The sequence below is a fragment of the Schistocerca cancellata genome, chromosome 1 (genome assembly GCF_023864275.1).
Source record: "Schistocerca cancellata isolate TAMUIC-IGC-003103 chromosome 1, iqSchCanc2.1, whole genome shotgun sequence".
NCBI lineage: Eukaryota > Metazoa > Arthropoda > Insecta > Orthoptera > Acrididae > Schistocerca > Schistocerca cancellata.
In genome coordinates, this window is record NC_064626.1 from 1,267,364,791 (window position 1) to 1,267,381,495 (window position 16,705).

Sequence of the window (16,705 nt, forward strand, 5' to 3'; positions counted from 1 at the left end):
TAGTTACCAGTCAGTGGTCGTGATATGCAGGGGCTTTCCGATGTTTGTCGCTTTCTGCTGTCCGTTAGTGTACCATGGGTGGGGATGCCCTAGCTAGTAGTCCAACGTATTGAATGATACCAGGCGCCTAGGGAGGATTTACGCTTCCCTTACGTCAGTGTACAAACCGACCTCGGCTGGGGTACGGGTGGCCTAGCAGCAGTCCTATAAATACGGCTGATTGTCGCAACAAAACAGCAGCACTGTAGAAACATATTTTGTGCCCTGTGTAAGGGCAGGAGTTAACTCCCCTAACTTCGATGGAAGGATCTCTTCCACCGAGTGATTTACGGGGAGTTCACAGCCCGTAGGACTTTGCCTTGTGTCAGGAAGTCGTTTCTGAAAGCACAGGGCTATTACAAATGATTAAAATGATTTCATAAATTCACTGTAGCTCCATTCATTGACATATGATCACGACACACTACAGATACGTAGAAAACCTCATAAAGTTTTGTTCGGCTGAAGCCGCACTTCAGGTTTCTGCCGCCAGAGCCCTCGAGAGCGCAGTGAGACAAAATGGCGACAGGAGCCGAGAAAGCGTATGTCGTGCTTGAAATGCACTCACATCAGTCAGACATAACAGTGCAACGACACTTCAGGACGAAGTTCAACAAAGATCCACCAACCGCTAACTCCATTCGGCGATGGTATGCGCAGTTTAAAGCTTCTGGATGCCTCTGTAAGGGGAAATCAACGGGTCGACCTGCAGTGAGCGAAGAAACGGTTGAACGCGTGCGGGCAAGTTTCACGCGTAGCCCGCGGAAGTCGACGAATAAAGCAAGCAGGGAGCTAAACGTACCACAGGCGACGGTTTGGAAAATCTTACGGAAAAGGCTAAAGCAGAAGCCTTACCGTTTACAATTGCTACAAGCCCTGACACCCGACGACAAAGTCAAACGCTTTGAATTTTCGGCGCGGTTGCAACAGCTCATGGAAGCGGATGCGTTCAGTGCGAAACTTGTTTTGAGTGATGAAGCAACATTTTTTCGTAATGGTGAAGTGAACAGACACAATGTGCGAATCTGGGCGGTAGAGAATCCTCGCGCATTCGTGCAGCAAATTCGCAATTCACCAAAAGTTATCGTGTTTTGTGCAATCTCACGGTTTAAAGTTTACGGCCCCTTTTTCTTTTGCGAAAAAGAACAATACAGGACACGTGTATCTGGACATGCTGGAAAATTGGCTCATGCCACAACTGGAGACCGACAGCGCCGACTTCATCTTTCAACAGGATGGTGCTCCACCGCACATCCATCATGATGTTTGGCATTTCTTAAACAGGAGATTGGAAAACCGATGGATCGGTCGTGGTGGAGATCATGATCAGCAATTCATGTCATGGCCTCCACGCTCTCCCGACTTAACCCCATGCGATTTCTTTCTGTGGGGTTATGTGAAAGATTCAGTGTTTAAACCTCATCTACCGAAAACGTGCCAGAACTGCGAGCTCGCAACAACGATGCTTTCGAACTCATTGATGGGGACATGCTGCGCCGAGTGTGGGAGGAACTTGATTATCGGCTTGATGTCCGCCGAATCACTAAAGGGGCACATACCGAACATTTGTGAATGCCTAAAAAAACTTTTTGAGTTTTTGTATGTGTGTGCAAAACATTGTGAAAATATCTCAAATAATAAAGTTATGGTAGAGCTGTGAAATCGCTTCAATCATTTGTAATAACCCTGTACTGTATGGAGTGTAGGCATGTATGGAAGTGAAACATGGACGACAAATAGTTTAGACAAGAAGAGAATAGAAGCTTTCGAAATGTGGTACTACAGAAGAATGCTGAAGATTAGATGGGTGGATCACATAACTAATGAGGAGGTATTGAATAGAATTGGAGAGTAGAGAAATTTGTGGCATAACTTGAGTAGAAGAAGGGATCGGTTGGTAGAGCATATTCTGGGGCATCAAGGGATCACAAATTTAGTATTGGAGGGCAGCGTGGAGCGTAAAAATCGCAGAGGGAGACCAAGAGATGAATACAGTAAACAGATTCAGAAGGATGTAGGTTGCAGTAGGTACTGGGAGACGAAGAACCTCGCACAGGATAGAGTAGCATGGAGAGCTGCATCAAACCAGTCTCTGGACTGAAGACCACAACAAAAACAACAATTTTCAATCTGTGGGGAAAACCTCTTTGTTGACATTTCTTTATCCGTTTTCAGTGTTCGTTGTCTTCCGTTGCTGGCATCACATCTGTCAGCGTTTGTGGGTCAGTGGGTCGGTTTATCGGTTCCGCTCCGAGCACGGACTGCGTCTGGAGCGTGGTTAAGGGACTCCGGAAAGGCTCAAAAACATGAAAAGTCCAATTTTTACTTTTTTGCGTTTTCTGAATCTGCAGACTATTACCTTTTAATAGATATATAATTTATTCAATTCCGAAGACTACAACTATTTTTAAATTTTTTTTGAAATGTGTTCTACATGGGCGTGACCCACTGTGGCGCTGTTAAACTGCTGTCAAATGGTGTTATTATTAACGTCCGTGTTCATCAGGTACATTTTAGTGATGTGAGATAAAGTATGTGTTGTGGCTAACCTATTTTCAGAGACTTAGGAGCACCTGAACTGTTGAAAAAGTGTATTCACGGAAAAACTCAAAAACCCCAATGAAAGTGTAAATAGTGTTATATGGTCGAGAATCCCCAAGACTGTATTTGTTGGAATAGAAACACTTCACTTTGGTGTGTATGATGCTGTTGCGACTTTCAATGATGGCAACATTGTAAAGTGCAAGGTATTTAGAAATATGGGAATGAAGATAGGTTCTAACATGGTACAAGCGATGCTTGCTTTAGACAAGGAACGCCTTCGGGCTGCAGACAGGGCTGTAAAGAGTCTAGAAATACAAGCAAGAGTAAACAGCAGGAGGAACAAGAGGAAGCTGGAGGAGGAGTTTGCAGAGGATGAAGATAATCCATGCACTAAAAAGTTAATCCAATCTTTGTCGCTCGATTCCCAAAACTTTTATTTTCTCATACTAATTACATGTTTTCTAAGGATCTTCCAAACATATTTGTTTCAAACTTTCAGTAAATGTTACACAGTACCTTCTGCATAATTTAACACAGCCTTTTTCCAAAAAACTGTATATTTTTGAATATATAAATAAAAAATTGCAAAAAAATGTTGTGAATTTTCATTACAATTGAAAAAAAAATCATCTTTAATAACTGAACTAAAATTTTGTAAAATCCCTGTGTTAAGTTGTAGTCCATATTCCAATAAATAATCTGTAAAAAGTTCAACTTCCTACCTCAAATACTTTGTAATTTATAAGCGTTATTTTAACATTGCAAGTATAGGGCGCTCCGGAGCCCCTTAAGGCGCCGGCTGTGGAATAGCCGGTGTGGCTGCCTGCGAAGCGCTCATCGTGGTGTCGGTCGCCTGCAGCATCGTCTCTGCGAAGCGCGAGACCTTGCCGAGTACTGGAAGGCGAGTGACAGTGGCCGTTGCAGCGAGCGTACTGTGGTGCTGCCGTGGTGCGAACGTCGGTTGCATCGTTTCTACTGCTGCTGCACGTGCTGGTGATCTGCTAGGCCACGCATTTTCACCCTGTGCGAAGGGGCGGGGGAGGGGGGATGGGAGGAGAGTCACCTCGCTACTACAATGTCTCGTTGGTTCCGACACGCTTTCGAAACCTCGCCCGCCGGGTTCAGTGGCCTCCTGGAGTGGGGGCGGTTGTGGCCGGTATCAAAAATGGTTCAAATGGCTCTGAGCACTATGGGACTCAACTGCTGTGGTCATAAGTCCCCTAGAACTTAGAACTACTTAAACCTAACTAACCTAAGGACATCACACACATCCATGCCCGAGGCAGGATTCGAACCTGCGACCGTAGCGGTCGTGCGGTTCCAGACTGTAGTGGCCGGCATCGGTAGTGTGCCAGCATTTCGGCCGGCCCAATCACTGGCAGCGTCCCTGCACACGGTCGTAGTGCGGAGTCTACAGCCCCCCTCTCCAACGGCACCCCGCGTATGCAAGCCGCCACAGACGCCTTCCAGCCACAGTTGCTCGCAACGCGGTTGCCCTGCAGTTTTGACATCTCGGCGGACGCGTCTTCGGCAGCGAGTTTGCCCGCATCTCGTGGTCGGGCGGTAGCGTTCTCGCTTCCCACGCCTGGGTTCCCGGGCGGGGTCAGGGATTTTCTCTGCCTCGTGATGGCTGGGTGTTGTGTGCTGTCCTTAGGATAGTTAGGTTTAACTAGTTCTAAGTTATAGGGGACTGATGACCATAGATGTTAAGTCCCATAGTGCTCAGAGCCATTTGAACCATTTTTTTCAGCAGCGGGCATTTCGACCACGCGTGTTCGCCCGTGCATTTCACGCACGCCTCGAGGAAAGGGCGGTGGCGTGCCTCATGTCCCACCCTTTGGCAGCGGAAGCATTGAGGTGAGCTCCTCTTGTACTTCAGCAGCTCAACTCTGACCTACGTTACCCAGCACAACTTCCGGCTCTCCTCACTAATTGTGGCGAGAAGAGAGCTTTGTGCTTCTTGGGTGACTCGATGCGGGCCACCGAACACACGCCAGACCCGAAATGCGTTCAACAGCCGCGCGGTGGGGGAGCCCCTGAACACTGCCTTGGTCAGTTTTTCCGGAACGGTGGCACGCGTTTACGGCGGCAGTGAGTGTTACCGCCTGCTCGGCACCTTCTGGACATCTCTCCATTCCCTTTCCTGCATACCTCACGGCGTGGATCGCTATTACCTCTCTTTGAGACGCTACACGGAGACTTTATAGAACGATCCTTGAAGTGTTGGCAGAAGTGCCAACACCTTGTAGTTAGAGGAGGCCGAAATGCACGCGATAAGCTCACGCAGACTGGCGTGAGGTCTGGAACATTACAAGGTTATTAATATAGGAAATAAAGTACGTCGTTGAAGTAATACTTAACTTTATTCCATAATTGGAGAACATAGGTCTTGAATATGCATAAGTGCAATCTCCATCAATTGGTAATGGCGCCTTGCTAGGTCGTAGCAACAGACGTAGGTGAAGGCTATGCTAACTATCGTCTCGGCAAATGAGAGCGTATTTGTCAGTGAACCATTGCTCGCTAAGTCGGCTATACAACTGGGGCGAGTGCTAGTACGTCTCTCTAGACCTGCCGTGTGGCGGCGCTCGGTCTGCCATCACTGACAGTGGCGACACGCGGGTCCGTCGTATACTAGCGGACCGCGGCCGATTTAAAAGCTACCACCTAGCAAGTGTGGTGTCTGGCGGTGACACCACAATCCTCACTTCAATGACGACCGGAGGTGGCTTTCGTTCGATCGCACGGTGACAGGAGGCAAATGACGGGTCTTGTCTCTTCGTAGGTTGTAGCTGGATTTGCGGCCATTGGTCCGGCCGGTCTCTGTTCCTCTGCCAAGGACTGGAGTCTGTCCACGATGGACGCCGTGGCTGCTGCAGGAGTTCGCGCCGGGTGAGACGCGCCCTCCAACGAGGTCGTCCAGGCACGGCCTGCAGCGCTGCTGTTTTCCACAGCGCGCTTCTGACCGCCTTTACTTGAAACAGCAACCCGTCCCTTCACTTTTGGCGAGCATTTGCTGCTCACATGTTGCGTTGCGATTCGCGAACGGTTTCGCCGCTCGTTGTCCAGGCCGGGACCACCTCATCTCGGAGTAGGAGTCGACCTCTTGCTTCGACTGCTCCGCTGTAAATTGGCCTATAACTTCGACACTGTGTAGCGTCGCTAGATGACGTTTACGGACATCCTGTACAACTCGTTAAAGTTTGTCAGTGTCGTTTAGTTAGGTCCTCAGAGTGTCGACGTTGCCGAAGAAAGATGAAAAGCCTTTAATTGTACACACTTCGGCTAATACATGAAAACTGTACTGTGTAGGCATCTTTTTCAATATATGCAATAAGATCTAACAAAGCCTCAAAGTACTCATACACAATAGCTCCAATAGGTACATGAAGACCTTCTGGTACACTACCTGGTCAAGCGTTCCCACACAATGTGAGTAATACGTAATTGACCGGTAGATGACACAGGAGATGCATCCGCGAGTGTAAGGGGGGGTAGGAGATGATGTAATTGGTAGAGAAGGTAGTGAAACACTGGTTTAGCCTGGAGAGCTCAGTGACTTCGAACATGGACTAGCCATTAGATGTCATCGGAGTAAAAAATGCATCAGGAATATTTCAACAGTTCTAAAACTGTCCAAATCGACTGTTGGTGGTGTGATAGTGAAGATGAAACGTGAAGCAACACTCACAGCCAAACCAAAACTAGGCAGACATCACGAACTTACGGACAGGGATCGTCGAGCATTGCGGACAGTGATCGTGAGACATCGAATGAAATCAGCGGAAGGACCACTCGTGTGCTACCAGCAGTCAAGGTAGCACAATGCGCGCAGGGTGTCAAAAAGAGGGGAGCAGAATGGTCGGGCTGCTCCTTGCAAGCCACACATTTCTACAGGGTTTTTCAAAATTGACCGGTATATTTGAAACGGCAATAAAAACTAAACGAGCAGCGATAGAAATACACCGTTTGTTGCAATATGCTTGGGACAACAGTACTTTTTCAGGCGGACAAACTTTCGAAATTACAGTAGTTACAATTTTCAACAACAGATGGCGCTGCAAGTGATGTGAAAGATACAGAAGACAACGCAGTCTGTGGGTGCGCCATTCTGTACGTCGTCTTTCTGCTGTAAGCGTGTGCTGTTCACAATGTGCAAGTGTGCTGTAGACAACATGGTTTATTCCTTACAACAGAGGATTTTTCTGGTGTTGGAATTCCACCGCCTAGAACACAGTGTTGTTGCAACAAGACGAAGTTTTCAACGGAGGTTTAATGTAACCAAAGGACCGAAAAGCGATACAATAAAGGATCTGTTTGAAAAATTTTAACGGACTGGGAACGTGACGGATGAACGTGCTGGAAAGGTAGGGCGACTGCGTACGGCAACCACAGAGGGCAACGCACAGCTAGTGCAGCAGGTGATCCGACAGCGGCCTCGGGTTTCCGTTCGCCGTGTTGCAGCTGCGGTCCAAATGACGCCAACGTCCACGTATCGTCTCGTGCGCCAGAGTTTACACCTCTATCCATACAAAATTCAAACGCGGCAACCCCTCAGCGCCGCTACCATTGCTGCACGAGAGACATTCGCTAACGATATCGTGCACAGGATTGACGACGGCAATATGCATGTGGGCAGCATTTGGTTCACTGACGAAGCTTATTTTTACCTGGACGGCTTCGTCAATAAACAGAACTGGCGCATATGGGGAACCGAAAAGCCCATGTTGCAGTCCCATCGTCCCTGCATCCTCAAAAAGTACTGGTCTGGGCCGCCATTTCTTCCAAAGGAATCATTGGCCCATTTTTCAGATCCGAAACGATTACTGCATCTCGCTATCTGGACATTCTTCGTGAATTTGAGGCGGTAGGAACTGCCTTAGACGACACTGCGAACACCTCGTGGTTTATGCAAGATGGTGGCCGGCCACATCGCACCGCCGACCTCTTTAATTTCCTGAATGAGTATTTCGATGATCGTGTGATTGCTTTGGGCTATCCGAAACATACAGGAGGCGGCGTGGATTGGCCTCCCTATTCGCCAGACATGAACCCCTGTGACTTCTTTCTGTAGCGACACGTGAAAGACCAGGTGTACCGCCAGAATCCAGAAACAATTGAACAACTGAAGCAGTACATCTCATCTGCATGTGAAGCCATTCCGCCAGACACGTTGTCAAAGGTTTCGGGTAATTTCATTCAGAGACTACGCCATATTATTGCTACGCATGGTGGATATGTGGAAAATATCGTACTATAGAGTTTCCCAGACCGCAGCGCCATCTGTTGTTGACAATTGTAAATACTGTAATTTCGAAAGATTGTCTGCCTGAAAATGTACTGTTGTCCCAAGCATATTGCAACAAACGGTGTATTTCTATCGCTGCTCGTTTAGTTTTTATTACCGTTTCAAATATACCGGTCATTTTTGAAACACCTTGTATGTTCATTGCCAAACGAAGCTTGAATTGGTGTAAGGCCCCACGCCACTGGACAGTGGACGGCTGGAAACGAGTGATTCGGATTGACGAATCACGCTGTAACCTGTAGCGATGCGAAGGGAGAGTTTGGGTTCGGCGAACACCTGGACACCGTTACCGGCATCATGTGCAGTGTCAGCACTGAAATACGGAAGAGTTGGTACTACGGTATGGAAGTGTTAGTTGTGGTTAGGGTGATGATGATGAAGTTCCATACTCCTTGAAAGAGCGTAGGGAGATGATGTGGAAGACCGCCACCGCCGTACTAGGCAAGGTCCTAGTGGAGGTGGTTCGCCATTGCTTCCTCCGACCGTAATGGGGACGAATGATGATGAAGAAGACGACACAACAACACCCAGTCATCTCGAGGCAGGTGAAAATACCTGACCCCGCCGGGAATCGAACCCGGGACCCCGTGCTCGGGAAGCGAGAACGCTACCACGATCTGCGGTGTGGTCCTCTTACTGCGCATAAGAAAATGCTGAATGCGGGAGGAAGTACACGCATTTTACGGAATTGTGTTCTGCGCAGAGCAGAGGAACAATTCAGAGACGACTATTGTTTGTATCTGCTTGACAACGTAGCACTTCACAGTGGAGCGCCTGTTACGCAATAGTTCCTGGAGAATAAGATTCCTGGAATGGAATTTCTTTCCCAGACCTCAGCCCAACCGAACACCTTCGGAATGAATTAGAACTTCTTCTTCGACCGATACCCCAGTGTCTGACATAACTGCCTCCTCTGGTTCCAGCTCTTAAGGGGCTCTGGAACGCCCTATACTTGCAATGTTAAAATAACGCTCATAAATTTCATCTTTCCTCACAAAGTATTTGAGGTAGGAAGTTGAACTTTTTACAGATTATTTATTGGAATATGGGCTACAACTTAACACAGGGATTTTACAAAATTTTAGTTCAGTTATTAAAGATGATTTTTTTCAATTGTAATGAAAATTCACAACATTTTTTGCAATTTTTATTTATATATTCAAAAATATACAGTTTTTTTGGAAAAAGGCTGTGTTAAATTATGCAGAAGGTACTGTGTAACATTTACTGAAAGTTTGAAACAAATATGTTTCGAAGATCCTTAGAAAACATGTAATTAGTATGAGAAAATAAAAGTTTTGGGAATCTAGCGGCAAAGATTGGATTAACTTTTTAGTGCATTCCAGGTCCATAGGATGGATTATCTTCATCCTCTGCAAACTCCTCCTCCAGCTTCCTCTTGTTCCTCCTCCTGTTTACTCTTGCTTGTATTTCTAGACTCTTTACAGCCCTGTCTGCAGCCCGAAGGCGTTCCTCGTCTAAAGCAAGCATCGCTCGTACCATGTTAGAACCTATCTTCATTCCCATATTTCTAAATACCTTGCACCTTACAATGTTACCATCATTGAAAGTCGCAACAGCATCATACACACCAAAGTGAAGTGTTTCTATTCCAACAAATACAGTCTTGGGGATTCTCGACCATATAACACTATTTACACTTTCATTGGGGTTTCGAGTAAATAAACATGAAACAATCGATAATCACACCAGCGATATATATTGAACCATCACAGGTTAGCCACAACACATACTTTATCTCGCATCACTAAAATTTACCTGATGAACACGGACGTTAATAATAACACCATTTGACAGCAGTTTAACAGCGCCACAGTGGGTCCCGCCCATGTAGAACACATTTCAAAAAAAATTTAAAAATAGTTGTAGTCTTCGGAATTGAATAAATTATGTATCTATTAAAAGGTAGTAGTCTGCAGATTCAGAAAACGCAAAAAAGTAAAAATTGAACTTTTCATGATTTTGAGCCTTTCCGGAGCCCCTTAAGCAAGAATGGGCTACCAAACTTCCACGGACATTCCGATATCTCACTGAAAGTGCCACAGTAGAGTTCAATCCGTCAAAGAGGTGAAGGATGGGTACACCGTATAATAATGTGCACTGACAGGTTTCCGGACACCTTGTCAGGTAGTCTATTACTCGTTCAGAAGTTAGCCTGTAATTACTGTGTTTGTAACGCGATTGCTTTCCTGTCCAGAACCGGTGAGGTTTGACGTGATGGAGAAGAATGTGACAGCCCGCCGCGGTCAGCAGGTGACGCTGAAATGTGACGTCAGAGGAGACCACCCCATACAAGTCAACTGGTTGTTCAGGGGGCAGCGTCTGCACCACAGTTACAGGTAAGTCCATGTGGAAAGGCGTACTAAATCTTTATGACGGGACAGACTCGCATAACTGTAATTTAATTATGTAAAAAATTTCGCAATAACGATCATCCATGTTGTTTATCCTTTTTGTATCAAAATACACATACGCACATGCGCTCACAAATATACACAGGTTGAGACAGCTACTGCAGGACCACCAAAAATATTTATAACAATTGAATATATGGATGTCTGTCTCTTCTCAAGTACTACAGGGTAATGTCTAAAATGTACACGATGGGGCAGGCGTTTATATTTCACTTCACCTGAAGGCGAGACATTGTTAAGCAGTGCTGTTATCTTGTTACCACTTGATCAAATTTCACGCATATTATTTCGCTGAAGATCTCTTTGAAGGTTTTTTCCAGTACCACAGAAAGATCGTACAGTACCAATTAAGTAAAAAAAATGCCGCTGACATAATTCAGCTGCTAGAAGGCAGTAAAAATTATATGTGTCAGTCAGAAAATTTGCTATATTGGCAGCGAAATTCATACTTTGATTTATTGACTCATTATGGATACTTTTGGTTCCCCTGTCTGAGCTGCCTCACAGTCTGTATTGAATATATTCTATAAACCAATACCACTAACGTTATTATCATAATTTTAAACGGTTCTAAACCAGTTTAAAAAACCTAAATACAATTAAAACTATATATTCTTTCATCATTGCTATTAATAAAATTGTACTACAGTTAGCTACAAAGGTTCACGTGATAAACTGTCAAACAACATAGTAACAGTTAAAGGAAACCTCCATCATCAAATGAACCACTGAGTATTTAAACATCATGTAGTCTCGGTTTAAACTGATAACTGATGACCTTCTGAAAAAGCTAATATTACCGCCTTGGGCTACTCGTAAAATTCTTTACTTGCACTACCAGTTTCAGCCGTCTGACCCTCATCAGGTTGATAAAAGTATTCACAGTCAGACGAAATATAAAATCATTAACGTCAGATGTGGTATGAATCGGTGCTAACACCGATTTCAGTTATAATATAAGTGAGTACACTACCTAGCACAGTTTTTTTTAGATTGACGATATTATTTATATCACCATATGATCATGGTTTTATCATCCAACCACAGTGATTCTATATTTCGCTTAACATGGTGCTGTGAATACTTTTATGAACCTGATAATGGTTAGACTGAAACTGGTTGTACAAGTAAAGAATATTAACAGCAGCCCAAGGCGGTAGTATGACATTTTCAAATATTTATAAGAGCTGTGCGGCTCCACTTCTTCAAAATATATTGATTACCTTCGATGCCATATGTTTCATTTTGTTGCTTCGTTAGTCTGAAAAGTTTCCTCAGTGCCTGCGCACTGACAAAATTCTCTTTGACTGCTGGCAGACTCAGCATGTCAGAAATGAAGACGGCCACGGGCCTGCAGGCTCAGCTGGTGATCGACCAGGCAGACAGGCAGGACTCCGGCCTCTACGTGTGTGAAGCGGGGAACGTCTTCGGCCACAGCGAGTTGCTGGTCCGCTTGGCTGTCCAAGGTAACGGCTGTTACATCCATGCGTCCTGAGTTACTTACCATTACAGACCAGACTTCTTAAACGTAATGAAATATTTCACACAGAACTTTTAAATAGGTAAAGACTTCACTGACTCAGACATTGTCAACAGCTCCATACCACTATAATGGTTTCCGTTCTAATGGAAAGGTTCTGAACTTTCCAAAAGGAGATCCATTAAACCATCTCATCCAGATGCTAGTGAGCAGTAGCTGTGACAGTGTGACTTATCTGCATTCACTAGCTTTTGACAAATCTGGAGATTAAGTTAAAATTAAAATTATGAACGATTCTTTTAGTCAGAGTAATTTAAAGGGATATTTACCACCTTTCTGTGCTCCATAATACCACAATAATAATGATTTACCTTTATGTTGTGTCTAGACAAGACAGCCTAGACACAATGAGAGGGGAGGCCGAAATGCACGCGTAAACTCACGCAGGCTTGCGTTAGGTCTGAAACAGGATACGTAATGAATGCTATAAAGAAAAGTACGTAGCTGCTGGAATACTTAACTTTAATCCATCATTTGTATACAGCATTCTTGATGATACAAGTGAGACTCCCCCTAGAAATGGTTAATGGCGCCTTGCTAGGTCGTAGCCATGGACTTAGCTGAAGGCTATTCTAACTATCTCTCGGCAAATGAGAGAAAGGCTTCGTCAGTGTAGTCGCTAGCAAAGTCGTCCGTACAACTGGGGCGAGTGCTAGTAAGTCTCTCTAGACCTGCCGTGTGGTGGCGCTCGGTCTGCAATTACTGACAGTGGCGACACGCGGGTCCGACATGTACCAATGGACCGCGACCGATTTAAATCTACCACCTAGCAAGTGTGGTGTCTGGCGGTGACACCACACTTTACGTAATATCGTACACGCGGGTACTCAGTCAACGATGCACGTCAGCTAATGTTAAGTCTCTCTATTAGACAGTAGTACAAACGAGTTAAATATGTACTATTAGCACAAAGACCGTCTTACTGATTCTTACACGTAACTGACTGCACACAGTCAGCTGGTTGCACTACGGCAAGTGATGGGTGATCTGTTTCTGCTAGAGAGCACAATCATTCTGGCATTAGTCATTCATCATGTTACCAAGTTAATTTCGTAGGCTTTCGTGGTTATTCAGTAGACATACAAGTTTTCTGAGCATCGTGTCGCGTCGTACTGCAAAAATAAATAAATAAATAAATAAATAAAAACTATGCTCGAGCAACCAAAGTTTCGCAAAGTTTACGGTGGCCTTCTACTGATGATCATTATATACAGTAAACGGCCGCTGTAACCGTAGCCGAAGAGTTCGTTGCTCCAGCGTGGGTCCTTTTTTTGCGTTATGACGTGGTACGACAGAAAATTTTCGTGAAAATTTTGCCAACAGATACGTATGGATTGACCTGCGAGCTGAAGTCGCTACATACACATTAGGTAATGAATACATGAGTTTTCTATATTGCTGCCTCTTTTGCGTGCATCTAACGTAACAATGTTTATGATGATATTACTTAAGTGCACATCAAATCTGATATTAAGAAATAAAACAATGGGCTTAGCTAATTTTTTGCCACTGACGCAACACAAATTATAATTAAATTTTAAGACAGAAAACGCTATTCCAGGAATTATTTCTAATGTCTCATTGATCATGGTATCGGTTTATTTACGAGGGTTGGAACTTTGAGAGTGGCAAACAGTTATTTACAACTTATACAATGCAGACAGATGTTTCGAAGTTTTACCATCCTTGAGAGTAGTCACCAGCATTGTGTACAACCCCTTGCAGCCATCCGCTGTGGTCGAGTGGTTCTAGGCGCTTCAGTCCGGAACCGCTCTGCTGCTACGATCGCAGGTTCGAATCCTGCCTCGGGCATGGATGTGTCTGACGTCCTTAAGTTAGTTAGGTTTAAGTAGTTCTAAGTCTAGGCGACTGATGACCTCAGATGTTAAGTCCCATACTGCTTAGAGCCATTTTATAACCCCTTACCAGCAACGTGGAAGTTGTAGGACACATTTAGCAGTGCCAGATGTGTTGATACATCGAGTGGGGCGGTCTACTGCCTGACAAATCTCTGTGACAGTTCTGAAACTAATGCCATAAAGTGGTTCCTTCACCTCAGGAATCAAGCCCCATCGATCGACCAAATCAGCCGCAAGTTGGTGCCACACGGGACCCGGCATTGTCCTACAAAATGATGGGCGGATCGTGCAGAAAGTGTCACCGCTTCTATCTCTAAGCTGTTCATTTTTGGAACACAGCCTGCAATCCACCACAGTCCCAGGACTTAAGTCCTTGTGATTTCAAGTTGATTCCTAAGATGAGGGAAGCACTTCTTGGCATTCGTTTCAGAACTGTTACAGAGATTCGGGGAATAGACCGCTACCAACACAACTGGCGCTGCTAAAACTATCCTACGAGTTCCACATCACTGACAACTGGTTATACACAATTCTGGTGACTACTCTGAAGGACACTAAAACTTTGAGACATTTACCTATTTTCTATAAGCTGTAAATAAAAATTTCTGCCCCCAGTAGCTGAGTGGTCAGTCACACGACGTTTACATTTTTATTTACCACAATTAAAGTTGGACCTCTCGTATGTAGCGAAAATCAGTCAACAGGATATACTCCTAAAAGCTCTACTATCCAGTATAGCCATTCTTCCCCCATCACTTTCACATTTCGTCCACAACCACTAGATTTTAGTTTGTTACGTTATTATAACAACTGTTTTACATTGGTTAGTTTTATATAGTGATACAGAATATGTTCATTACAGAAGTACAGTAATTGTAAATAATACATAAATATTTGAATAAATATGGAGATCATTTTTAAATTAGTAAATATGTATCTGTACTTCATGGTTAGAGAACACTACACGAAGTTTTTCTGTTTTGTATACTGATCTTGTATGGGTCATATCCATCAACATAGGTTTCTTCACATTTAATTTATTTTCTATTATTGTGATAATGTTTGCCACTTGACTTAGTATAACTATATACATCTATTTTTTTTTAAATATGAGAAGTTTTCACTATAAATAATTAAGTAACTTTGTACCGCTTTCCAACAAAGACAATTAGATAGCAGCAATTGAATACTTTTTATATCAGCTTCTTTTTGTGTGTCTCTGCTTTCCTCAACCAATTTACTGACTATTATTTTAGGAGCATGCAGTATTTTTTATGTAGAGCCTTTTCATGCACTTGACTTTAAAGGCAATTTCTATTTCAAATAATGAACTTGGGTCTATATGGAGTTTTGAAATGCCGTTTCAGAAACTGTACAGTAGTTATCTGGATAAGTCAGCATTTTAAATTCATTAAAAACTGCTTTCCATGACTGTCTATATGCAAATATTTCCTTTCATATATTGTCATAGTTTTTATTTTAAACAATACTTATTTGTAGAAACTAAAATTCTCTAAACTGCACACCATCTTTTGTGTTTTTTTCTCCACACTTGGGAAGTAACCACATACTAGTGTTTCAATATCATAGTACACTTAAACATGATATTTATACCATATTCATTTCAATAGTTCTAAATGTTTTCTCAACTTAGATGGACATTTGTCCATACTTTGAAAAACTTTGTTCCTCAGTGCAGTAGCCCCTTGTTTCTAAGATTATATTGTACATTGTTATTGTTCTTGTATCTCTAGAGCCACACATCATGCCAACCCGGCATTTATTACCAATCCACCAACAGCACTGCTTCTGTAATCAAAGAGGTTGTTCTCCCTAATTTACCTGTATTGTGTACTTGAATAAAATGACAAGTATTATTTAAAATCAACCCTGAAACTGCCTCTGATTCTTGATATGATACTCTGGGAGTTTTATAAATAATAGACGATATAGTAATGACCCCTGAGAGGCCCAATATTTATTTTACAATGTGAGGAAAAGTCATTTTCATGCTATTTTTACTCTCTGTTGCCTGGTAAAAACGTATGGAATCAACTAGTTGTGCACAACTAATGGAACAACTTAACAATTCAAATTCACACAACAGATGATCGACAACCAAATCAAAAACTTAAGGTAAATTTAGCAGTACCCCTTTGTTTAGGTTTTCATGATGTTTAACATTAAGGACTTGCTTTGGGCGGTCTGAAACAACTTGATCTTTATTCCTCTCCCTAGAATCCACTGTTGAGATTCACATAAATCATATTCTTTCTGAAGGAGTTACATTACATTTCCTGAATTCTCTTTCTGTTAGTTAAGAGTAACCAGGTAACTATGTTACTGGTTTATTATTTTCTTTGTCAAGCATCATACTATTCATGATATGCTTTTACTTTTCATTGTTTGATGTTTGTTGAAAATATTTCTGAAATGAAAGAAATATTACTGATATGCTTTAAGAGACAGCCTTTGTTGCTTTAAGTTTGTTAAATTAATGATTATTGGCAACCTTCTTACTCTCTTTTGTAGAACCTCCTGATCCACCATTGGACGTTGAAGTGGTTGAAGTGAACAGTAGGTCAGTTCGCCTGACCTGGCACCCTCCTTTCGATGGACACAGCACCTTAATGGGATACCTTATACAGTATAAGAAAGCCACCAGCCTCATGGATGATTGGCAACATGCTGGAACCGTTAACATCTCCATCCCATCTTCAGGTGCTGATTTAACAAGTAAGAAGTGAGTACTTATAACACAGTGATAAGCGACGACCCAGACAACCTAAGAAATCCAGTAAATCAAAGGAATAACAATTAAAGCCCACATAATCAAATATTGACAATGCCTTGGTCGTTGCAATAGAATTATTAAAAATCTGTAATAGACAATGTTAAGCTACTTAACTTTATCTGATACAAGCTTTCTGTCTCTGGACCTACACTTTTTATAAAACAAATTGTCACAAAAAATAACAAT

General features: G+C 43.3%; 1 protein-coding gene across 1 annotated transcript in view; it reads left to right on the top strand.

Annotated features, from left to right (window-relative positions):
* LOC126094953 (Down syndrome cell adhesion molecule-like protein Dscam2) overlaps positions 1-16,705 on the top strand; it is an 890,199-nt gene that overhangs the window by 713,740 nt on the left and 159,754 nt on the right. Inside the window, exons 17-19 of the mRNA XM_049909611.1 lie at positions 10,110-10,251; positions 11,644-11,792; positions 16,258-16,468. Coding sequence (XP_049765568.1) covers positions 10,110-10,251; positions 11,644-11,792; positions 16,258-16,468 — 502 coding nt within the window. The remainder of the gene's footprint in view (positions 1-10,109; positions 10,252-11,643; positions 11,793-16,257; positions 16,469-16,705) is intronic.